Source organism: Poeciliopsis prolifica, unplaced genomic scaffold (assembly GCF_027474105.1).
Source record: "Poeciliopsis prolifica strain line A6 unplaced genomic scaffold, Auburn_PproV2 SCAFFOLD002, whole genome shotgun sequence".
Classification (NCBI taxonomy): Eukaryota; Metazoa; Chordata; class Actinopteri; order Cyprinodontiformes; family Poeciliidae; genus Poeciliopsis; species Poeciliopsis prolifica.
The window spans coordinates 1,318,870-1,343,982 of NW_026562377.1; the positions used below are offsets into that span (position 1 = coordinate 1,318,870).

At 41.8% G+C, this 25,113-nt stretch overlaps 1 protein-coding gene across 4 annotated transcripts; it reads left to right on the top strand.

Annotated features, from left to right (window-relative positions):
• The first annotated feature begins 1,098 nt into the window (after window positions 1–1,098).
• Window positions 1,099–24,676, top strand: cdc14ab (cell division cycle 14Ab). Of its 4 annotated transcripts, XM_055043901.1 has the most exons (18): window positions 1,099–1,540; window positions 3,870–3,960; window positions 5,133–5,208; window positions 6,422–6,514; window positions 8,095–8,174; window positions 10,501–10,567; window positions 11,970–12,032; window positions 12,884–12,971; window positions 13,958–14,188; window positions 15,233–15,371; window positions 16,496–16,646; window positions 17,186–17,266; window positions 18,207–18,307; window positions 18,413–18,460; window positions 18,543–18,671; window positions 20,590–20,932; window positions 22,564–22,703; window positions 24,529–24,676. In XM_055043901.1, exons 1-17 carry the CDS (start codon window positions 1,495–1,497, stop codon window positions 22,678–22,680), a joined length of 1,944 nt encoding a protein of 647 aa, XP_054899876.1. In that variant the 5' UTR covers window positions 1,099–1,494; the 3' UTR covers window positions 22,681–22,703; window positions 24,529–24,676. The 4 variants fall into 4 exon arrangements, with proteins under 4 accessions (XP_054899876.1, XP_054899898.1, XP_054899887.1 ...); XM_055043923.1 differs by lacking the exon at window positions 22,564–22,703; XM_055043912.1 differs by lacking the exon at window positions 17,186–17,266.
• The last annotated feature ends 437 nt before the right edge of the window (window positions 24,677–25,113 follow it).

Sequence of the window (25,113 nt, forward strand, 5' to 3'; positions counted from 1 at the left end):
AACCAGATACATTTCCCTCCCTTTCTGAGGTTGACCAATTTATTCTCATTTTGGGTCACTTATATTGTCTAAAATTATTTATAAATGCCCAAAAACTGCAAAAAATATTTTTTCAGTTTTTTTTGTTGTTGTAACTTTATGTATTTAATTTGAGCAGGAAGTTCATTTATCTCAACATAATCTGTTGAGATAAATGATTCATTAGAATATTTTATTTAAATTCTCAATATATTAAAAATATTTATCACAAATTCTCTTCAAAAAGATCAAATTAGGAAAAAAACATTTGTTTTGATGACCGGTTCTTGCAGCGAAGCTGCTTTCTCAAAAACTTGGTTCAGATCAGTAAAATATGTATTTAAAAGACTAAATTGAGAGTTAACATGCAACAGTATGTTAACTCGATGTCTGGTTGGGGCTCTTTTTGCAGGAATTACAATTCACATGCAGATATCTATGGTTTAATTATTTCATTTTGTAAAAACGACTTGGAATCGCAGTAATTGCTAAACAGTGATGCTGTCTTTTAATTTTAGTTCTGGTTTAGCAGCAGCTCAGTACAAGTGAGTCAGTAACCATCCCTATTACTGTGTAGGCCATAAATTAATCGATTCATTTCAAGTTTCTGACAAGCTAAATTTTAGGTTTTTCATTTCCTGTTGATGAACAGAAAATGTTTGCAATATGCAGTGGTGTATGTGCTCAATTTGTTATAAATTTGTGAAATAAAATTACTTTGATATTTTATTTTATTTAGATGTACGAGTATAAGACAATTAGAGTAATATTTGAAAATATATATCAATTTTATGAAGAACGTTGCGTTTTTATGAGTATTTGATGGTAAATTTTACAGTGTAGTCATACACAAAGTTAAAAATTCAGTTCAGAATTACGCAACCCGAAAAACACAGTTTTCATTTTTACTGTAAAGCAAGCATTATACAATAAAATGAATTCCCTGGTTTTTCGGGGGTTCCTGTTTTCCTTCCGGGAGTATTTCCCAGTGGACCATGAACGCAGCACATAGTGTTCTGGTCGCTGATTGGCTGCGCTGTCCCGTAGAGCGGCTATCGTTGTTATGGCAACGTATCTTAAGGAGGGATTTGGTCAATCAGAGTTTCAGACTCTCGTCAAGCTTGCGGAGCTTTGACATGCTAATATGCTAATCCGGGCACATGTATCGGGTGAAGGGGGAGAAACAAAACATGAGAAACAATGGGAATAAATTCGCAGTGAACGAGAGGACGCTACATTGACCGATGGGAAGCTGAGGAGGAAGTTTTAAAACTTTTTAAACACGCTGTGTGCGCTTCGCAGCTAGCCCCTCAACGGCCAGAGCTGCTAGCAGTTTGAGAACTTTCTGAAGCCGCCCAGGAGTTAGACGGACCCTTTCTGGAGCTCTCGGCAGGAGCAGAACGAGTGCAGGAATTAGACTTGACTCATGAGCGTGGAGGTGTGAATCGCTCCCCGGTCCTGTCGACCCTGTTCCGGATGGCTGAGGAACGTGAGCCGCGGGGAGCGGCAGAGATGATCAAAGGTAATCAGACTAAACGTCACAAGACTGGGGGATCAATAAACAGCCAAATATAAAACTTGAATTTAAGAAACTCACTTTATAACCTTTTTAACAACCTTTTAAAACTCCCATTTTGATCAACATTTAATTAGTTTGGACTTTTCCTCAAACTTTTAAAGTAAAATGTAATAACGTTAATTACATTAGTATTATTATATATTACTATATTATTATTATATATTAGTATATTATTAATTATGCTCTTTATTTACAGTTGTTTTTTATTTGAAAACAGATTATTTCTGTATTAGTGCTGCCAGATATACTAAAGCAGGACTTTAACAAATATAAGTAAAAGATAAACATCAAAGCAAGTATTCAAGAAAGAAATATTTTGTTAAAAGACTAACTTATGAAAGCATCTGATTTAAGCTTTAAAAATAAAATTATACCCTAATATTGATATTTTAAAGACAAAAAAGTACATATATTTAATTCTAATAAATAATATAATTAAAAATCAATAAGTCCAGACAGAGAAACAGTTTTTCAAATAGAATATTTTGATGTGGGTATAAATCCCACAGCAGGTAATATGTTTGTAAAGTATTTCCAATGACAATGTGTTTACTGTATTATTCTAATCTCCAAATGGCTCAGCAGTTAGAAAAGCATAAAGTATTTTATTTTTTCCCCATCGATAGCTTCCATAGAAGTCAAAGATTGAATATTGTCTCTTGAAACAATATTTTTATAATTATACCTGAATTTATTTAAATTCTTTATTTCTGTTTTTGAATCAAAATGTCTGAAGTTCTTTATTTGCAGGTCAGCTAAACCAATGTGAACCGTTTTAACAAGCTTTCATTGTTAAAGGCCAGGAGCTTCTGGTGGACATTTAATTTGTCTAATTTTGGAGCTGTGAGTTGTTTTTACTTGATCTTTCCCGTCTCTCAGGCTGCAGCTTAGTCATGATGACTACATGAAGTTTTCACAGCCAGTTAAAGCAGTGTGGGAAATCTGGTCTGAACCAAAGTCACTGGTTTGATTTGATGGACAGCAGAAATCCCAGTTGATCCAAAACCAGGTGGATCAACTGGCAGAGAAATGGAAAGGAGTTTATTGAAAAAAAGTTATCAAAAAAATGAAACGATTAGACTCCATTTAATTATCTTTGTATTGTTTCTACAGATGTGGGATTTCATAATTCATTCATTCAACTTAAATAGCATTTTAATTAAGGTTTAATTAATTGTTTTGTTTTGAACATAGGTTTTAAAAAACAACAATCTAAGAATGAAATCCTCTAAATCTTTATTTTCCTTAATCATTTCAGTCCCAGATGAAACATAAACACAACCATCCTAAATTTCCTGTTTCACTGATAAACTGCAACATTTTGTAACGGCAGCAAACGTTTGATGTCACAGAAAAGATCCAAACCAAACTACAACCAATTTTCTACCCAAAATATCTGACATGATGGTCTTATTTCAATTTTCCAGCAGTTTGTCACCTTTTTTACAGAAATGTGTCTTCATATTGTTGTTTTCAATCATCAGGTGGAGGTTTTTTGATCCACAAGTCATTTTACATTTCTAAATGTCATGAATTTGGCTTGATTCAGATTTTCTATCAGTTAACATTTTTCTGTTTCTGCTCTGTCTGCATGAAGCTGCTGTTTATTTGATGCAGAAAAAAATATTTGTGTCTCAACGGAGAGAAATTTTAGAATTTCTGATGCCTTACATATTCAGTTGATTAACATGATAATATCTGTTGTATTATTATCCAGAATAATAACGGACTGAACATTGATCCCTGTGGGACACCACAAGTAACGTCTGACGACTCAATCGTTTACAAATAAAAAATAGAAATAATTTTGGCAATTTTAACTGATATAAAACTGAAGTTTGGTTTGATTTAACTTCAAATTGTAATGGGGGAAAATCAACTTCTGCTTATTTGGCCTGTTGGCTGAACTTTAGTGGATGTTTTATGGTCAGAGGCTGAGATGTGACCAAAGGACAGTCTGGATTTCTGGACATGTTGAATAATAAAACTTTGGAGTCTTGCTGCTGTTTTTGTGTTTCTCCTGATCAGCTTTGTTTTGCCAATCTGTCGACTCATCAGGAAGAAGACAAGGTGTGGGAAAAGGTCGACCTGCTGCCTGTTGAGTCTGAAACATTTAAAAAATATAAGAAAAAAAAGATTAAGAGCTGCTGTGATAACAAAATGACAGAGAATCTCCCTCTGATCCGGTGTTTATTAATCTGAATCTCATCTGGGGACTGTAGTCATAACCATCTGTTTAACTGTAATCTTTATTATGAATGTTTCCCTGCAGACCGTCTGTACTTCGCCACGTTACGCAGCAAACCCAAAAGCACCGTCAACACCCACTACTTCTGCACCGACGACGAGTTTGTCTATGAGAAGTAAGTCTGCCTTCAAACTGCTTTCGCTCATTTACACCACGGCTGCAAATCATTGGATGACCAGAGAAAAGATTTGGGCTTTTGAGCCAAAACTTAAATACATGATATTGGAGACACTTTAAAGGTTAAAAAAGTTGGTTTTCTTTTACATGAGCCAACTTTCTTCTTCTGTTTCGCTGCTAATGTTTAGTTTTGTTTTCCTGAAAGTGATGAAATGTTGAACTTGTGACTCGTTACTCCTGAGTTATGACTGAATCAATCAGTTTGATTTCTTTATCAGAAGCCAAAAGTTTGAGGTTGAGTGATTTCATGTCCAGATTTATTTCTCTGTTGGAGGTTTTGTGTTTAATATCTGGTGATTTAATCTCTGTTTATCTGTTCTTCCTGCTTCGGGTCTTTTAATCACATAAAAACATGGAATATTAATTCGTTTGAGAAAATGAGTTTCAGATTCCTTCCAGCTTCACAAGTCAGACAACAAGCTTTGTGTTAAACCAGTGGCGTTTAAACCTTTGGGACAAAGATGTCAGGTTGGAAGAACTGTGGCAGCCACAACATCTTTAGTATTTTTTTATTTTTAATCATACTTGCAAAAATAGTTTTATTTTTATTTTTAATTGATGTTGTTCCTGAACTGTGATCAAATGACCCCAGACATCCTCTGTGTGTTGCATGATAATGCAGGTTTTTCCTCCCTAATGCCACTAAACCTTAATGTTGTAAGAAAAAAAACATAATTTAAACATCCAGAATTAAACAAACAAAAATGATTTAAAAAAAGTAAAACTGGAACTTTAAATAAAATGGATTTGGAAACAAAATCCATTTTTGTTTCCAAATCAAACACAAATGGTTTGTTTGATTTGAGTTAATCACTTGATAATTAACTCAGTTAATCATCATGTGATTAACTGAGTTATTATGACATCATGCAGCTTCCAGGCTGAGTGAAAATAAATGTAAACAGAAGGAATATTTTAATATTTTTCAGCATTTTTCAGTAAAGAACGTTTTTCCGTCAGACGTTCCAGCTGCGTTTAGATGGTTGTGAAACCTTCCCACACGCAGGAAGTATTTCTGGACTTGCAGTGGGGATTATCAGTGTTACTTCCTGTTTCCTGTCTGCGGACCTCGGCGTGGCCTCATGCTGTTTCTCTCGTGTTTCTGCCCAGTTTCTACGCAGACTTCGGGCCGCTGAACCTGGCCATGCTGTACCGATACTGCTGCAAGCTCAACAAGAAGCTGAAGGTGAGTTTCTCTGCTGCTGATCCTCCCTCTGCAGGAATGTCCTGAATGCGGCGCGGAGCGATGGGAGCGTGACGCAACCTCTCACTGAGACACCGTTAAACACGCTTCCTCTGTGTTTGTGTGGGTTGCCATGGCGTCCGGATTCCTCGGGCGACCGGACGGTCCGGATCGGCGTGACTTTCTCCGAGTCGGATCGTGTTTCATCACAAGCTGACGGAGGATCTGGGTTCACCTGCAGCTGGTTCCCATTTGAACCAGTCTGACTCACTGGGGGCTGATGTCACTCACTGCTCTGAACTCCTAAAGAGCTAAAAATAAAAACACAAATGTTGCATAACTTTTAGTAAAACACAACTTTGACATTTTTCATAATCTGATTTGTGGTCATTTCATAAAAAGATTTAAAAACAAAGAAAAACATTTTAAAAATGTAGGAAATTATTGATATTTTAAGGTTTATTTTCCATCCATCTTCTGCTCAGCGTTGACCCCAGTGGGTCGGGAGGTGCTGGTGCCTCTGCGTTCACCCTGGACAGGTCGCCAGCCTGTCGCAGGGCAACACGGAAACAAACAGGACAAACACACACACACACACACACACACACACACACACCTAGAGACAATGTAGAGAGACAGTCGTGTTTGGATTGGGAGGAAGCCGGAGTACCCAGAGAGAACCCACCATGCACAGGGAGAACAAACTCCATGCAGAAAGACCCGGGCCGGGAATCGAACCCAGGACCTTCTTGCTGGAAGGCAATAAAATACAATAAATAAATCAAGTTTCTTTGTTTATTTCAGCTATAGAGCAAGTCAAAGGGTAAAAAACAATAAAACCTTAAAGTCTTCACTCTTTGGCAGCTGAAATCAAATGCTTGCCACACTTTTCAGAACTTTATTACTAAGAACAATACTGGAACCAGCATTGCTGCAGTGCATAGTGTTAAGTTATTATTTGGGATCTAATGAGCTCCTGCTGGTGCTGCCGGGCGGATCCGGGTCCAGCGCGTTCATCGCGGAGCCTCTAATGAGAAAACGGAGGCAGCTGACGCTCTCGCAGGCGTCTGAGAGAATCTGCAGCTCGCCGTTTCCTCTGATTCAGCCGCTGCAGTTTGACCCGACCGGCTTTAATTCAGTCATCATTTCACACATTCATCACGCACAGAAAACGCTCGGCGTCTGTTTGAGTGACTGTGTTTGTGTTTCTGTGCAGTCGTTCACGCTGACCAGGAAGAGAATCGTTCACTACACCAGCTTCGACCAGAGGAAGCGCGCCAACGCCGCGGTGCTGATCGGCGGCTACGCCGTGAGTCTGACTCTCAGCACATCCACCTTCACTTTAGAAACAGGAGAAAAAACACTTTGAACCACTGCTGGTTGTTTATAACAACAAGAATATCACGATTTTATGAAAAAAACCAAACTCTCATTTCTCTTCCATTTTGCTCTGTAAAGCTTTGAGTTTTGACCAAAGATGATTCAATATTTTCAGAGTTATATTATTTAACCCCGAGCAGAGCTGATGAAACTCATCTGTTTTTGTAGGATGTTTGTTTCCAGCTGCATGCGTCGCTACAGGCTGCATGCTAACTGCTTAGCTTTGACGTTTACACAACCATCTACAGAAAACAATTCAGTTATTCAACCCAGATTACATAATGTAATCCAAGACTCTTCAAACCATTGTTGCTGTTGATGGATCTCCAGTAGCAGTCAGTACCGCACCGACTCTAAATATGCCTCTGACTGAACACAGTCAGTATAACAGTATCATCACTGCAGTGACTGCAGAATATATTCAGAATATCCAAAATAAATAAAAACAACAAATCAAATGAATCAAAGTCACAAAATTATCCTTCAAAACAAGAAGCTGGTTGAGACCAAAACATCAGAAGATTTAAACATCCAATTTTTGGTAAAAAGAGAAAAAACCCACAAATGAAATGATTCAGCCTATTTTAATTGATCATGTGATTAATTAATTTATTGATTTATTGGGATCTTTATTCAATGTTCAATCCAATATTTCTACATTGAATGATCCGTTCTGCTTTCCATTTAGTTCTGGTTTTGTTGGACTCTCGTTCAGGATTTTCTAGTTCTGGAGTCCCAGTCCAGTCTGGAAGATCCAGAACCAGAAACGCAGCTGGTTCTGGATCTGGTCCAGAACTCTGCAGGTGGGACGGTATAAGCACACACTCTCTCCTGCTGTGTTTCGCACGTTGAATATTTGATGGCGCTGAAACAAAAGGTGATTGTGTTCACGGAGCAGCTTCTGGCTCCGACACAATCAGACCGGGTCAAACCCGGCCAGAACCGCAACAATAAGAGTTCTCCATATTTTCTGATGCAGAACAGTTTCCATGCTTTTCTCTAAGATGGCATTGAAGTTCATCCAGAACCTCCAGATAATCAGAAATGTTTCCCTTAAAATGTGTGTGAAACTTTGTCAATCAGCAATAAATCAATAAATCAGCTAATCGCATGTTTTCCTCTTTTCTCTCTTTCTACCAAAAACTGGATGATAACGTTTGCAATAACTTGTGGGACAATTTGGGACGCTAAGATAAAAAAACAAACACAATTTCCTTTAAATGAAAAACACAATGTAAGTAAGATTATTTACACAATAAGTTGTTACTAAACAAGCTGCTCCATCATCATCTTTGTCGTTTCCTCCAGTAGTAACATCCAGTTGTTGATCAGCTGACTCTTATGATGCTAAAAAAATGGTTTTAATTGCAGTTTTATGAAATAAACCAATTTCCACCTCATCCGAAGCTTCCACCATAAAATGTAAACTTTTCCAAACTGTCGTGTTTCCTGGTGTAGCCGCTCCGTCTCCCTTTCTGGGTTTGTGTCACCATGTTTTCCTTCCTGCAGGTGATTTACCTGAAGAAGACTCCAGAGGAAGCCTTCAGAGCGCTGAACTCCGGCTCCAACGCCGCCTACCTGCCCTTCAGGTGAGTCACTGTCTCATTATTGTTTTCTGTTATTAATTTGCATATTTAATCGTTGTTCTTAGTTTGTTTTTCTTAGATAGTTTTTTTATTAGCTCATTGTCGGAGCCGTACAGCATGTTGCCATAGATTTTTAATCAAAACCTTTATTTTTATCCCAATAAATCCAAATTATATCCTGAAAACCTTTAGGTCCATCAGAATCTCTGCAGGTTCTGAATGTTTGTCTGTAAAACATTTAAATAACGTGGTTAAAGATTTCATTGATGACTTTTCATCCTCCAGTTGCACTAAAATTCAGTTTTAAGCTCCTTTTGTTGTTCTTGAGAGATTTATGATTAATCTGCTGGCGTTTATTAACAGGAGTTGATGGTTGCAGGATGTTTGCAGGATTCAGAGGTGAATGTTTAGTTGTTCTGGTTCAGCTGATTATAGTGAACATGAACTGAACTTTAAAAGTTGACCAAACAAGGCAACTTCAGAGGGAGGAAGTGATTCCTGCTGCGTGTTGTGAGAATTTGAAGGTTTTTTAAAGCTTTATGGTGAGTTTATCGGGTCAGATCTCCCTGAAAGAGCGGAAATGTTCCAGCTCCAGTTTCCTTCTGCCTGCTTGTTTCTGCAGCATCTCACAGTAAAAACCCATAAGTTTAAAACAATAATTTCATCTAAAAACAGAAACAAAACAGGCAGGAATGTCTTCATGCTGCCCAGAACCAGAACCAGAACCAGCGTCCAGCCTAAACATGGGAGCTCTGATGGCCGACGCTCGGCTGGCAGCAGCAGAGGAAATATTTACCCCCAGAATCACTTTTCAAGCCGATGACATCATCAGACTTCCTGTCCTGGCAGGAACTTCTGATAAAAGCTGGAGGAGGAAACTGAGTCCAGTTCCACCAGTAAACGGTTCTGACTGGAAGAACTGGAGTTCAAGCTTCTGTCACCGCTGACCCAAACAGAGGAGCGCAGCCTGTGTGTCTGTGTGTCTGTGTGTGTGTGTGTGTTTGTGTGTCTGTGTGTGTGTGTGTTTGTGTGTCTGTGTGTGTGTTTTGTGTGTGTGTCTGTGTGTGTGTGTGTCTGTGTGTGTGTGTGTCTGTGTGTGTGTGTTTGTGTGTGTGTCTGGGTGTGTGTGTGTGTGTGTGTGTGTTTGTGTGTGTGTCTGGGTGTGTGTGTGTGTCTGTGTGTGTGTGTCTGTGTGTGTGTGTGTCTGTGTGGTGTCTGTGTGTGTGTGTGTGACAGATAAAGGGCTTTTTGTTGCCATCAACGCACTGCGCGGTTACATAACAGCAGAGCCGCTGAAAGGAGGAAGACTTTGTTCTTCTGTCGGCCTCATGAGGCTCTGATGGATTAAACATGATGCAGACAGGCCACGCCCCCCGAGCGAGGCCTTCACTGACCACACGGAAAATAACCGCTAGGCTTCCTGATCCCCCCAGATCCTGTTAGTGACATAAAATTTGTTTTTCCTCAAATAGGAACCCAAAAACAACCAAATCTGGACTTTACTGACTGAGAAAGTTCTGGTTCTCCTTTCTTAGGCTAAGATCCGTTTTCTCAAGTTGTTTCCAAACAATTCAAAGCTTTATCACAGTAAACATTTCTGACATAAAATTTAAGAATTGGATGCATGTGATGGATAAAAATCCTTGACAGATTGAGACCAAAACAAGTCTCAATCTGTAGACCAAAGAAAGTTTCTGTAAAACTGGCAACAGGTTCTGGAGTTTAAACCCGTCCAATCAGCTCGTCTTTAACAGGGAGTCCACAAATAAATGGATCTAAAGACGTAAAAATGTCTTAAATTCACTTAAAAATGTAAATTGTCCTTGAGTGCATTAATCCCAGGTCTTAAATTGTATTTTTTCAGGACTTTTTAATTGCATATTTAGTTTTTATTAGTCACAGGATTTTCTGTCAGGCAAACATTTGGGTCGCACGCAGACATCTTCATTAGGTCTCCGAGTTGAAGTGGTTTAGGCTGTCGCTAACTAGCTGCTAATGTACCCATGCTAACTAGCTAACTAGCCTTTGGGATAAATGCGACAAATTTTCCTGATGCAAAGCCACATAATAATCTGCAGAAACAGATGTGATCAGTTTTTTTCATCTCGCCAACAAACTGGATTATTTTGGGTTTTTTTCCGTTAGCATGAAGCTTCCTGATTCAGGTCATTCCTTCAGCTCTGCAGGAAGTCTCAGTCAAACGTTGTAAAGTCAATATGAGGTTTGACAGGAAGTGAGGATCCAACAGCCTGATCGACCAGTCGTCCATGTCTTTATTTAACTAAAATCAACTCATCTGAATCTTTACTGACGCTTTGTGTCTCTGCAGGGACGCCTCCTTTGGGAATTGCACCTACAACCTCACAGTGCTGGACTGTCTGCAGGGAATCAGGAAGGTGAGATCAGAGGCCACCAGAAATGTTTATACTGTGAGATCAGATGTTGTTAAGCAGAGATCCAACAAATGACTCCAGAGGAAACGGGAAGCAGTCTGAAACGGGAAGCAGTCTGAAACGGGAAGCAGTCTGAAACTGGAAGCAGTCTGAAACGGGAAGCAGTCTGAAACTGGAAGCAGTCTGAAAAGGGAAGCAGTCGGAAACGGGAAGCAGTCGGAAACGGGAAGCAGTCTGAAACTGGAAGCAGTCGGAAACGGGAAGCAGTCTGAAACGGGAAGCAGTCGGAAACGGGAAGCCGTCTGAAACGGGAAGCAGTCTGAAACGGGAAGCAGACGGAAACGGGAAGCAGACGGAAACGGGAAGCAGACGGAAACGGGAAGCCGTCGGAAACGGGAAGCAGTCTGAAACGGGAAGCCATCTGAAACGGGAAGCCGTCGGAAACGGGAGGCATTCTGAAACGGGAGGCATTCTGGAAAACTCACAGCTGCAGATTATTGTTGCATTATGGCTCAGCGTGTTGAAGAGCTGCTGAACCGCAGCCAATCAGAGGCCGGCAGTTAATCAGTCAGAAGTGTGAGTAATCAATCATTGAGAGTGATTATGTGAAACTGGGATCTGGTGCTGCAGACTCTGCAGAGAAAAGACTTTAAATCTGCTGCTGCTCTTTAACTTCCTTCACATCGTTCTGGTTGATCAATAATTCAGGATTTCTGAAGGATTTTTGTTTTTTTCAATTTTGACTTCATCATGTGGGTTATCAATTATCAGTCATGCTGGTCAAAGGCATCGACACAAAAATCTTTACTTTCATCTGTTTCCCACTGATTAGATATCAGTAATTAACTCTCATGTATTGTTTTTAAATGTGATTCTTCATTATCTGCTTGCAAATAATGTAAAAGCATCTGAAGACGTTTTCATTTGTCACTGAACCTGGTGAAGAAGAAGTTTAGATTTTTTTTTCTCGCCACTTCCTGCTTTACAAAATGGAAACTAAAATGGAGGTGTCAGATTTTAGCGGTTGGAGGATTTCTCTTTAGTCTTTGGCTAAAAACCAGGAGACATTTCTGCTGCTAGCGCTAGGCTAACATGTTAGCTTTGGCTGTATTTACCCAGAATGCCCAGAGTCAGAGTTCAGTTCAACCGAAGCTGGGTTTAATTTGTCTGCGTTTGGTCGGATTAATTAGTCCATCTGGGATCAGGTGTTGTCTCACCTGGACCTGCTGCAGGTGTGTCTGCATGTCTGGCTGCATATTAATGATTTCAGTCCGGCTTAAACGGTTTTAAACATCAGGATCAAACGCCGCGGTGTGAGGAAATAACCCGTCTGTCACCTTTAGCACAGGAGATGAATCTGTTGATCATGTAATTAACAAAAACAAACTGTTTTCATCGTCTCCAGGCTTTGCAGCACGGCTTCTTTGACTTTGAGACGTTTGATGTGGACGAATACGAACATTACGAGGTAAAACCAGTAAGACCAGCCACTGCTTTAATGGTTTGAAAACAGGTTAACTGGGAACATTTAATTTGAAGGGGCAGAAGACTGACATAACTCCGCCATAAACAAGAAGGAGTCTCCTTGAAAGTTTACGACTGTTTTCATAAAGTTTCATTTGGTAAAAAATGAACCTCTTAAATCAGAGTAGCATTAAAAGTTTCATTATTTACAGAGAAACATTCATCTCAGTGATAAACATAAAGACTCCTTTGTGTTATGTCAGTCTTTAAATAAATAAATCTAGTTGGGTAGTAACTAGTTACATTTACTCAAGTAACATTTTTGAAAATTAGGAGTATTGTTATGCTGCACGTTTTACTTTTTCTTGAGTAAAATTTCTGGATTTTTAACCAAAACTTAACCAGACACAAACCTGCAGTTTTAATTAAAGTTTCTGAAGTTTTTATATGGAAAGAAACTGATTGGGAAAATGTTTCTTTTTCCTGATTTTGTTATTTTTTTGTTGCTTAAATGAATTATTGTTATTTTGGTCCTGATAATACCTAAATTTCTCCTTAATTTTATAATTTGGTACGTCTGAATATGTCATTTTTAAATATTAAATGATTGATCATTTGATCTGGTACTCAGTACTTGAGTAGATTTTTAACCAAATATTTATTTAGTAGAGTTTAATTTCCGATATTCTGCTCTGCACCTGAATGAGAGAAACTTAGAAACTTGGACTGTGGTGCCCTCTTCTGGAGAACCGGAGTAGTTTCACCTTAGCAGAACTAAATTAAAACAAGCCTGAGTTAAACTAGTGACAGTTGTGTTTCCCTGCCTGAAATCGTGTAAACTCTCTGTGTCTGCAGCGCGTCGAGAACGGAGACCTGAACTGGATCGTCCCGGGAAAGTTTCTGGCCTTCAGCGGACCGCATCCCAAATCCAGGATAGAAAACGGTATGTGAACAAATGCAGGCTGTTTTCTTTGCATATTTCATGAAAAACACAGCATTACATTCCACTCAGTATTATTTCACTGACAGGTTACAAACTCCATCCTGCAGCAGCTGTTTTTTTTTTATTTTTATAAAAACCTTTCCTAGTTTAAACAGTACAGATTTTCCCAGGATGCATGGCGGTGATTATGTTCTGTTAAGGTTAACACCTGTTGAACATACTTAATAAAGACAGAAAAGACAAACAGAGTCGGTATTCTTGCTACTCGCGAGGAGAACGGACAGAGATGTGCTTCAGTCACAATCTCCTGCCGCTCTGAAGCACATTTGTCCGCTCCTCACTTTTATTGTTTCAGGATCCCTAATCACAAGGACGCTGCAGCTCCAAAGGGAGGGGAAAACAATTCATCACATAGCTACAGCGCCAGTTGTCATTTACTAACTACTACACAAATTATCCTGGACTAGATAATCTCGTTCCTGACACAAAGTCTAGCAGAATATGCTGTGATTCTTCACAGTGTCAGTTTTATAGCATTCCAGCAACTCAGCGAACCAAAGCTCTTCACCAAAAGATAACCTTTCAGGAAAACACTATCTCTGCTTTCCATCAGTAAGGCCTTCTGAGAAAGGGATCAGAGCAAATCAACAATACAAGAAACATTCATTATTCTATAATGAGATTAACTTAAAGGAAAGCATAAAATAAAGATACATTATAAAGATCAATGAGAATAACAAATATTTGATTAATTATATCACAATTTCTCCAACATGTTCCCTCCCTTCGTTGCATCAGGTTAACTTTGCTCTTGTGTTGCACATGGCCCCATTTGTTCTAACTCAGATTCTAAAACTTTCAGAGACGCCAAATTAGTGAGAAAAGTAAATTTTCCACTCCTGCACGTCCCAGCTGAAGTTTTCCAGATGATTTCAGAAAGTCGTAATGACAGACGATATGTTAGAACGACGCTCTGCCCCCTGCAGGTTACCCTCTGCACGCGCCTGAGGCTTACTTCCCCTACTTCAGGAAGCACGGCGTGACCACCATCATCCGCCTGAACAAGAAGATCTACGACGGAAAGCGCTTCACCAACGCCGGCTTCGACCACTACGACCTCTTCTTCATCGACGGCAGCACACCCAACGACACCATCGTACGGCGCTTCCTGCACGTCTGTGAGACCGCGCAAGGAGCCGTGGCCGTCCACTGCAAGGGTAGGCCTCTTACTGGGAGCCGTAGTTCCCAGAGTAGCCAGCAGGGGGCGGGCTTTGCCTGGGAAAGGTTTGTAGGATGAGGACAGAGGTAAAAAATGTTCTTCTGTTTTTAGCTTCCAGTGAGAATGAGCAGAAAGAAGGAGTGAAATAAAACGACATGAGGGTTTTGGGCTGTTGCTCAGCCTGGATACTGAGGCAGGAAGTAGAAACAAACGGCACATGGTTTCTTTTAGCTGGCGCCTGGTCCGTTTTTGGCCCAGTTATAACTTTATGGGCCCCATTGGTGACCTTTTGTGACCTTTTTGGCCGCATTAGTGACCTATGTGCTCGCATTTATAACATTGTTGACTCCATTTAATGGCCTTAACTTCCTGATTAGTGACCATTTCAGCTTTATTATTATTATTGGTGACCTTTTCATTTTCAATTTGGGTCGAAACAATCATTCCTGTATAAATGTTTTATTGTCACATTCTGTTGTTTTGAGCAAATGGATGAATAAAACCAGATTCCTGTTTCCCCTGGTGGGAACAGATCCAGGTCGGCTTCCTGGTTGGTTCAGGCTGTTCGGCTAAACTAAGCTAATTGTTGTCAACTGCTGGGCAAACACTCAGGCCCGTCACACTCACAAACTTTGCTGGACGATAAATTGTCCCAGACGTTATTGCAACAAATGATAATATTGTAATTCTGGTGTCTCATTTACTTCTCCATGTTTGCTTCATATCTGGATGATTCTCAGAAATAACTTTGGGTCCTTTCCAAACATCCAGTGATGCTGTTTCTCATCGTTTCTTGGGAGGCTTTTTAAGATCCTTAAAGCATTATAAATTTATTTTAAAAAGCAAGTTGCCCTAAAATACTTTAATCACAAGTCTTAAATGTTTACTATTTAATCATGTGAAGCCAATGTAATTTTTAAACTGGGTTTGTTCTGGAACGGGTTTTTCTGTTTTGTTTTTCTGCTCGGGTGATGATCTGCTGCTCGGTTCTGTCGGTTCTGATCCAAACGGCTCAGATTTGTTGCTGCTGTTTCTGTTGCAGCTGGTCTGGGCAGAACCGGCACTCTGATTGGCTGCTACCTGATGAAACACTACCGCTTCACCGCCGCCGAGGCCATCGCCTGGATCCGGATCTGCAGGCCCGGTTCCATCATCGGGCCGCAGCAGAACTTCCTGGAAGAGTGAGTTTCTGCTGGTTTGTTCAGTTTCAACTTTCAGGAGAAAAAATGCACAGAATGAACGAGAATCGTGCAGATTTAGCATCAATGTGGATCATATTTATGTCTCATTGAGGAATAAATCAGTTAACTGCATGAGAAATTAAAATGAGCTCAAGATTCCTGCTGTTTATCTTCTGCATGTTAACCTGGCTGGGAAACCGCAGAGGGAAAGTTCAGAACCAGAAACGTCCGCAATGAGCTCAGCTGCTGATTTACAATGAATCTCAGATCTGATGAGCTTCTTAATTTGAGTCCAGAATGGAGGAACTGCAGCTGCGGCCGGAGCGTCCGCTACACAAACAGCTGCAGCTTTTCAGCATCAATGATTATTGTTTCAAATATCCAGCATACGGCCAAACTGGTGACGACACATTTCCTCTTTCATCCATTATTTCTTCATGAACGGTTCCATTCCTTTCCACCAGATTACACAACATGAACCCAGTTAGAACCAGGAACAAAATGTAAGACACAGACGTTGAGAACTGGTGAAGAGATGGACTCTTCCTCGCAGGGGTTCAGCACAACTCACATTTGGAGGCCTTAGTCCTCGACGCAGCGGTCGCAGGTTCGATTCCCGGCCTGGCGAGCTTTGCTGCATGTCTTTCCCCTTCTCTAATTACCCACTTTCCTGTCAAATAAAGGAGACGCAGCGTTTCTCACATGAAAAACGAGCAGAAGTGAAATCAGGAAAACAATGACAGAGCCGAACATGTTGCACCTCCTGATTGCTGCTAACATAACATTCTGGGAAGCCAGAACCTCCATCAGGTCCGGTTTGTGTTCTGGAGCAGAATTTCCTCCAGATATGAAAACCCTGAGCAGAAATGGGAAGCAGCAACAAGAAGGAAGATTCTGTCTGATAAATCCTGTTAATCTCAGTTTCCCTATGTCAGAACTTATGAAATAAATGTACTTCCATCTTGAACAAGTCATTTATTTACATCTCAGCTCCAACAATGAGCTGTTGGCTAAATGTGTAAATGTTTCCTCTGGCCTTTTACAGCTGCTGTTGATTAAAACGTCATCCAGAGGTCATAAGGTCGTCTTTTAAACCTCATCCTGAGTGTGATCTGTGTTCACAGCAAGCAGGCGTCTCTGTGGCTGCAAAGCCCGCACACTCTGAAGGGAAGACCTGAGGACAACACGACGCATCTCATCAACGGCCTGGACGAGCTGTCGCTAGGCTCCGCCCACAACTTCCTCCGACCGGCGAGCGCCGACCATCTGCAGGAGGTTAGACACACAAACCGCACCGTTCCATCGGCCCGACGGAAAACCTAAACCTCAGCTTTGTTTGGTTCGTCTTTGATGCATCGCTGCAGATCCGCCAGGTTGGGCCTGAAACAATTCATCGCATTACATGAGGTTAATCGGTTCACTGAAATAATCAACTAATTGAGGAATCGATTAATTGCTAACTGGAGCACACAAACTCAAAAAAGGTTCGTTTTGAGAGCGGTGATTTGGCCAAAACGATTTTTTAAAGCGTTAATTTATTCTGTGGTCCTTTGGAAAAAATAACAATAGAAGCAGAACATTTAGCCAAGATAGTGCAATTATTTAAAGGCAGATTTTAAAGGCAACACAAACTCTTTGTGTTGCCTCTTACATCCAGGACTTAAAAAGTCTCAACTTCTAAAATAAACACCTTGATCTTTTCTTAAATTCCCTTTAAAACACATAAAAGTTGGCCTTAAGTCCCTTCATCACAGGTTTTGTCGTAGCAGGACTATTTAATCTGGTATACTCTATGTAGGTTTTTCTCCTCGCAGGACTTTTCTGTCAGGCAAAAGTTTCAGTCACCCGCAGACATCCTCATTGAACTCTGTGACTCGAGGCAGTTGAGGCTACTGGTAAGTAGCTGCTAACGTACACCAGCTAACTAGCCGGCTTTTGTTTGTTTGCATCCATTGTGCAAATTTATGGCCGTTTGTCTGGATGCCGTTCGTCTTCAACCCCGGCGAACTTCTGTTACTGACCCAGGAGATGCAGCTCGGCGCTGCGGGAGTTCAGGCTGAGGAGAGCAAAATCAGATTGTTTTCATGCCTGATCCGATTCTAATCAGGCATGATGCAGCCAAAGTCCTCCAAAACAATGTCTGCAGAGTATTTTATCAGAAATGTTCAGAAAGTAGCGATGCACCGATCAGCTTTCTTCACTTCCGATATCTGAGGTCTGGTATCAGCCGATCAAGTACAGAAAACCAGCTGAATTAACTAAAAACGTTTCTGTTTTAAAATGCAGAAATAAATGTATTGAATTACAAATTTATCTGTAACTCTGCTCCAGTCCAGCTCAATTAAACCCACCAACAGCTTCACCAGTTCAGTCAAACATGTAGAAACAACTTTAGTTTGTTCAGTCGGTGAAATCAAATAAACGACAAAGAAACTGAAACGGTTGAAAAGGTTGACGTCCTTTGAAAACATGTCAAAATAAACTGCATCAAACCTTCAGATGGTTCAGTTCAGAGTTTTAAGATGATGTAAAATAAATGACCAGGCCTCTCAGTGATGCCTCTCAGAGTAAAATAGATCCGCCCTTGCAGATCAGGCCTGACCTAGAATTGTTTTAGTTTTGGGATCGGTACAGATATTGATATTGGATCTGTGCCTTTCTAGCAGAAACCGTGAATATTGCAGCTCATCTACAGAAATGTTCAGATCTTTGTTGGTGAACAGAAACAGGAAAACTCCAGAACGTCTCTAACAAAAGCATTTTTATTATTTTCTGTTCTCCATCTGTTTCCTGTTTAACCCGTCGCCTCACAGGAGCGCTTGTTTTCTCCTCCAGGGTGACATTACAGACGGTTCGGGTCTGACGCAGGGCGACAAACTCCGAGCCCTGAAGAGCCGCCGCCACCCTCGCCCGTCTGTGAGCGGAGGAGCTGTGAGGTACAGGACTGAACTTTGACCCCAGGCTGGGGTTCGTTGAGCTGCTTTTAGATTAGATGCTTTCTGCATCGACGTGTCACCGGATTGGACGTTGTTTTGTTGCAGGTTTGAGGAGGCAAAGACCCACCATCGGCCCAGCTCACCGGCGCTCCGGTACGACACTGACGGGTCTGCTTGGTGGAATCAATGACGCATGCAACTATTGATCATCATTTTGTGTTTTATTTACTTTCAGGTTATCCAAAGGGAGAAGTCAAAGTCCCGCCTCGATCCTCAAGCCCTCCAAACTCCCAGCAACCTCTGCTTCTCCTGCTGCCAAGAGGATCGGGAGGAACTCGTTATCGCCGATGTCAAACATCCGAAGGTCAGAACTTCCTGCTGCTCTTCATCGTGCTTTACTCCTCTTTGTCACTCGTATCACTGTTCACTACAAACCTGCTGCTCATCATCAGGCGTCTTCTTCTTCTCTTCCTGCTGATCGCTGTGAACAGGAAGTCATTTAAACGGTTGGAAATTTAAAAAGCAGCTAAACCCCAAATCAACGTTTTATTGGAGATTAACTATGAAGTGATTGTTCTGTTTTTGTGTTTCTGTGCAAATTTTCACCTTTTTGTGTAAATTTGTCCTGCAATGTTTTAGCCAAACCGTCTCAGTGCTGCCCTCCTTTGGTGAATCAGAGAATTTTCCTGTTGGCTGCAGCAGTGCAGCTCGGTTAGCGTTTATGACTCGGTTAGCGTTTATGACTCGGTTAGCGTTCACGACTCGGTTAGCGTTCACGACTCGGTTAGCGTTCACGACTCGGTTAGCCTTCATGACTCGGTTAGCCTTCATGACTGGGTTAGCGTTCACGACTTGGTTAGCGTTCACGACTTGGTTAGCGTTCACGACTTGGTTAGCCTTCACGACTCGGTTAGCGTTCACGGCTCGGTTAACCTTCACGACTCGGTTAGCCTTCACGACTCGGTTAGCCTTCACGACTCGGTTAGCCTTCATGACTCGGTTAGCCTTCAGGACTCGGTTAGCCTTCACGACTCGGTTAGCCTTCACGACTCGGTTAGCCTTCACGACTCGGTTAGCCTTCACGACTCGGTTAGCCTTCATGACTCGGTTAGCCTTCACGACTCGGTTAGCGTTCACGACTCGGTTAGCCTTCACGACTCGGTTAGCCTTCACGACTCGGTTAGCCTTCATGACTCGGTTAGCGTTCACGACTCGGTTAGCCTTCACGACTCGGTTAGCCTTCACGACTCGGTTAGCCTTCATGACTCGGTTAGCCTTCACGACTCGGTTAGCGTTCACGACTCGGTTAGCCTTCATGACTCGGTTAGCGTTCACGACTCGGTTAGCGTTCACGACTCGGTTAGCCTTCACGACTCGGTTAGCGTTCACGACTCGGTTAGCGTTCACGACTCGGTTAGCCTTCATGACTCGGTTAGCCTTCACGACTCGGTTAGCCTTCACGACTCGGTTAGCGTTCACGACTCGGTTAGCGTTCACGACTCGGTTAGCCTTCACGACTCGGTTAGCGTTCACGACTCGGTTAGCGTTCACGACTCGGTTAGCGTTCACGACTCGGTTAGCCTTCACGACTCGGTTAGCGTTCACGACTCGGTTAGCCTTCACGACTCGGTTAGCGTTCACGACTCGGTTAGCCTTCACGACTCGGTTAGCGTTCACGGTTAGCCGTCATGACTCTCAGCCGGGTTGGGAATGAAACGTTCCCCCTCAGACTCTCTGAGGGAACAGAACCGTAACTTTGACGGAGTTTTTCATCATCGCTTCTTAAATTAGCTCGTCAATTTAAAAACAAAAAACCTTTATCTGTCTCTGTTTGTTGATTTTTGCCTGTCAGTTTTCATCGTCTCCAGATTTCTTACATGTTGCTTTTTAAAAGCTGTTGCTAGATTTGTTGCTCGTCAGCTTTTTCAAGTTGCTAGATTCTTTAATCGATTTTTGAAAGGAGGATCATAAACAGGAAATCTGTTGGAACAAAAACTGAATTTTTAAAGAGTGTCTGGATGTTTTTTAACACCAAACCTTTTTCTAGTTTTGCTGCCGTTCGCTTCAGTTTGGTTTAAGTCAAAATATTTGTTGAACTCCAGTCAGTGAAGCAGCAGCACCACCTGCTGGCGGTGACTGGAACATCCGTAGGAACATCGGTTTTCTGAACCGACTGGTTCTCCTGGGGTCAGAGGTCATGAGCGGCCCCCCTCGTTGTCTCCTGTCAGGTGTGTTTGTGTCACATGACCTACCTGATGATGTTTTGTATCTGCTGACCTCAGCTCGGCCTTCGGCTCGCGCTTGGCCAGCTCCCTCGGAGATCTCTACACCGCCGGCGCCGAGGAGGACGAGAAGACTCCCTTCTCCTCTTTCCCTCCCTCCTCTTCCTCCTCTGTCTCTGTAAGCCCCGCCCCCTCGCCCCCTTCGCCCAGCTACAGCGGCGGGCCTCGCGGCGCGCAGCACGAGGTCAACAACAACAGTACCTTATATGGCGTTTCCACGGCGCCCCCTGCGGTCAAGAGTTATATGAGGCCACAGCATCAGGACGTCAGTGCCTTCAGGGGCCACGGGCCCTCCAGCGCCATGAAGGGCCCCTCAGGACGTTACCTGAGCCGCTCCATACCTGTAAGTCCTCCGACACAGCAGCAGCTTTGCCCCGCCCCTTTGCTCTGATTGGTTGTTTCTGCTGTGGCTTCCCAACTCTTCTGTCCGTGTGATTGGTCCGTTCCGATCACATGACGACGCGTTCCCATGCTGCAGCATCTGGAGATCCACCCATCAGGTTCAAAATCAATAAAAAGCAGATCAAACTTTAAAAAAGATGCTTTGATGCATAAATTGGGTAATCATAATTTATTAATTGTTAACTGAAAGAAAAACTCACTCAAAGCTGTAATTGAGCCAAAACTGTTTAAAAATATTAATATTAATCAAGATGAAAAATATTGTTTAGAAATATTTTCTACCCAGAATTGAAGCTGCATTTTGATCTCCTGCTTCAGATCCTGTTAAATAAAGAAAAATCTCCTATTTCAACACATTAAACATTCATTTGTTAATAACAAAATATCCCAACTCCAAGCAGAAAGAACTGAACTTTTCACCTGCAATCGTTAGAAATATTTATTTAGCAAAGATTCATCCTTTGATACAAATGATGAGATAAATAACAAAATGTTATTATGTAAGAGGAATGCTAAACTTTAATTGCATTGGACGCAAAACTAAAAGCTGCAGCACAAATCAACACAGAATAAACCTCGACATTTAGGCACAAAACGCAGCATAAAATGTTAATCTGGTAAAAAAAAATAAAACTTTGTTGTTTTCATTGGAAACAATGAAATTTTTTTAAAATCAACATTATCGAATATTTTGTTGATATTTTGCAGTCTGACCAGAAACTATTGAAACGAATTTATCAAGTGAAAAGTTTCTGATCATAAGAATTCAGATTGAATGTAAAAACGACAAATATAAAATGATTTATGTGTGAGAACAGCAGAAACTGGGAGCTGCATGATAAACGATCTGATCCTCATGAAGCTGCAGGCGGCGGGAACGCCTCGCCGCTCTGACTCGCCGCTCTGACTCGTCTGCTTTGACTCGTCTGCTCTGACTCGTCGCTCTGACTCGCCGCTCTGACTCGTCTGCTCTGACTCGTCTGCTCTGACTCGTCTGCTCTGACTCGTCGCTCTGACTCGTCGCTCTGACTCGTCTGCTCTGACTCGCCGCTCTGACTCGTCTGCTCTGACTCGCCGCTCTGACTCGTCTGCTCTGACTCGCCGCTCTGACTCGTCTGCTCTGACTCGCCGCTCTGACTCGTCTGCTCTGACTCGTCTGCTCTGACTCGTCGCTCTGACTCGCCGCTCTGACTCGTCTGCTCTGACTCGTCTGCTCTGACTCGTCTGCTCTGACTCGCCGCTCTGACTCGCCGCTCTGACTCGCCGCTCTGACTCGCCGCTCTGACTCGTCTGCTCTGACTCGTCTCTGACTCGTCTGCTCTGACTCGCCGCTGACTCGCCGCTCTGACTCGCCGCTCTGACTCGTCTGCTCTGACTCGCCGCTCTGACTCGTCTGCTCTGACTCGTCTGCTCTGACTCGTCGCTCTGACTCGTCGCTCTGACTCGCCGCTCTGACTCGTCGCTCTGACTCGCCGCTCTGACTCGTCTGCTCTGACTCGTCTGCTGAATGTTTGTTTTTTGTCCCACGTCGTTTCTGTTTCCTGTGATGTTTGGTCTCTGAAATCCTTCCAGCTCTTCTCTAAGCGTGTTGATCAGGGGAGCCGAGGGTTTTCTCTGCATCGGGAAACTTTAGCTTCCCTAACGGCCAGAGCTGCTGCTGAGACGAGGAAACGCTTCCACAAAGTCTGAGGCTGAGCAATGAGGCACCACATGTAAGAGCATAAAGAGATAAATGTCTGAAAGCATCAAACCATCCAACAATAAAACCAGAAGTTAGAAAAAAGACAAAACATCATGATGATGTCATTGCTTTGGAAACTTCTGATTGGTTAAAATAAAAGTTGCATTTAGAAATGTGACAGTCAGCAGCGATAATATTCAGATTATTCAGTCTTCATGTAACTTTATAACCAAAATAAACTCAGTGATTATTAAGCTTACAAATCGCCACATTCCCATGGAAACTCTAATTAACAGAGACACTTTGAATGCACCACAGTGCCTCCTGTGACCCGATGGAGTTTTTATTACCTTCTATTTTTGTGTTTTAGAAGCACCTGGACCCGTTGCTGAAATGTTCCTCATAAACTTGATTACATCTGACCGATACTGAAAACATTAATATTATCTTCTGAATTCAGAAAAAGTTTAAAAACTGTCTCTAAAAAATGTTCTCACTAATTTTTCTGGCATTTAGCAAATTTTATGTAAACTTCTGGTTTGGTCTGTAAGAAGTTTCCGAACATAAAACCAAAAATCACCAGCAGGCCTCAGTCGTTCCAGGAAAGTGGAAGGAAAAGCTCCTCATCCTGATCAGATCTCGGTTTGTTTGTCGTCCAGAAGGTTTTCTTATCTTCACACGCAGCCGTAGGAATCCTTTCCTCCAGGAGTCCAAACCGAAAGCAAAACGTACCAAATACATCCTGATGAGAAAACGCTCGCTGGGATTGTTGCTGTAATTGGGTTCACAGAAACCGGCTGGAGGAGGAAGACGAGGAATTCCCCTTTTCCGTTCTGGGAACAGAAACCTCAGGAATCCTCAAACAGAAGTTTAATCAGGAATGTTTCTGTTTTCTACTGAACTCATGTTGAACATCCAGTCCACTTTTCGCTCCCTGATTTTGTAATTAAAGGAATTATTGATCAGTGAGCCGATACATCCGCTCTACGCTGCATTGATCCTTCACTAAAATGATTAAGTGTTCACCAAGGGAAGGCTGTTAGAGGCTTGTTAGTTAATAAAATGTTTATTGTCTTATTTGAAAAGGAATTTAATTATTTTATTTTCATCTTTCTGTTAATAAAATTGTATAAACAAATTTTCAATAGTGAAATGAAAAGTCTGCAGATTTTTTTAATAATTAATTGATAATTTGTCACTGTAATCAATTACTAAATTAATTGCTGTTCAGCTCAGTGACGTTGCCTAGCAAGCTTGTGGTGACAGTGGACAGAAAAAACTCCTTTTTAACTTTAAAGCTGCAGTTTGTAACTTTTTACAGTTTGACAAAAAGAGGATTGTTGTTTTTATCAGTTTTACTTTTATATAATGTTCACATAGATTTTCTTCCTGAGCTGCTTTACATCTGAATCGACCAATCAAAGCCAGGAGGCGGGGCTTAGCGCTGTCAATCATGCTGCTAAACAACTTAGTTACAGGAATATTGTTTATTCTCTGTCATCAGTTGCTATGCTACCTAGCATTAGCATTCACAACAGGCTATGCTATCTGTAGCAGAGCGAAAGAGCCACATGTGGGTGATTTGCATACTAAGCCCCGCCTCCTGGCCCTGATTGGTTGTTTCCAGTGAGCACAGATTTTTCACAGATTATCTGTTTCGTTTTAAACTGCCATCTACAAATATGTGAAATATAGATTTTTATTAAGATTGCACACTGCAGCTTTAACTGAGGTGAACTGGATCAGAACCAGGCTCGGTAGGCCCGGTTCTGAAGTCAAACAGACTGAGTAATTTTTCAGTAAACTAAACTGAAAGTTTCCCGTTTGACTCAAAACTTTTCTGTTTTCTCCTCCAGTCTCTTCAGTCGGAATACATCCAGTACTAGAACCGGCGGCCCGGCCCGAGGCCTGACCTGAGGGTCCAGAACCGGGCCCTTCTCTGACTGCGCCAGCTTTGAATCGGGAACCCGAATAAACCGGCGAGAGCTGGACTCTGGACTCAGACTGTATGTGAGCGAAGCTGTGTGTAAATGTGACCCGGTCTGACAGAACCACTCGGGCTTCAAAGAGCTTTTGAAGGTTTGGGTTTTTTGGTTTTGATAAACGGGTCAGCTGATCGGCCCGTTGCCAAGGTTACAGTATTTACGTCCAGGTTTGGTGAAGACGGGACTCGGGCCTCAGAGAAGCTTTGAAAAACAGAAACTTTTCTCGCTAACGGACTGAAAGTAAAGACGGTTCTTTCTCAGGTTCAGATTTACGACACCAGCAACAAAAAAAGAAAAAAAGTTTTATCCGTTTTTGTTTTGACGCCTGGAAAATAATGAAATGAGCTGCAAGACTTTAACTAGGCTAAAATGTAGATTTAGTTGCCGTGGAGACGAGCAGAAGTGTAGTTCGAGTGTCGTTTTTACAGTCGGACTGATCGGTTTTACCAGCAGCTG

Bases quoted from the DNA above. Each gene is read 5' to 3' on its own strand.
- cdc14ab (XM_055043901.1), top strand. From the start codon at position 1,495: ATGGCTGAGGAACGTGAGCCGCGGGGAGCGGCAGAGATGATCAAAG. The intron at 1,541-3,869 runs GTAATCAGACTA...GTTTCCCTGCAG, and splicing joins AGCGGCAGAGATGATCAAAG to ACCGTCTGTACTTCGCCACG. The intron at 5,209-6,421 runs GTGAGTTTCTCT...GTTTCTGTGCAG, and splicing joins AGCTCAACAAGAAGCTGAAG to TCGTTCACGCTGACCAGGAA.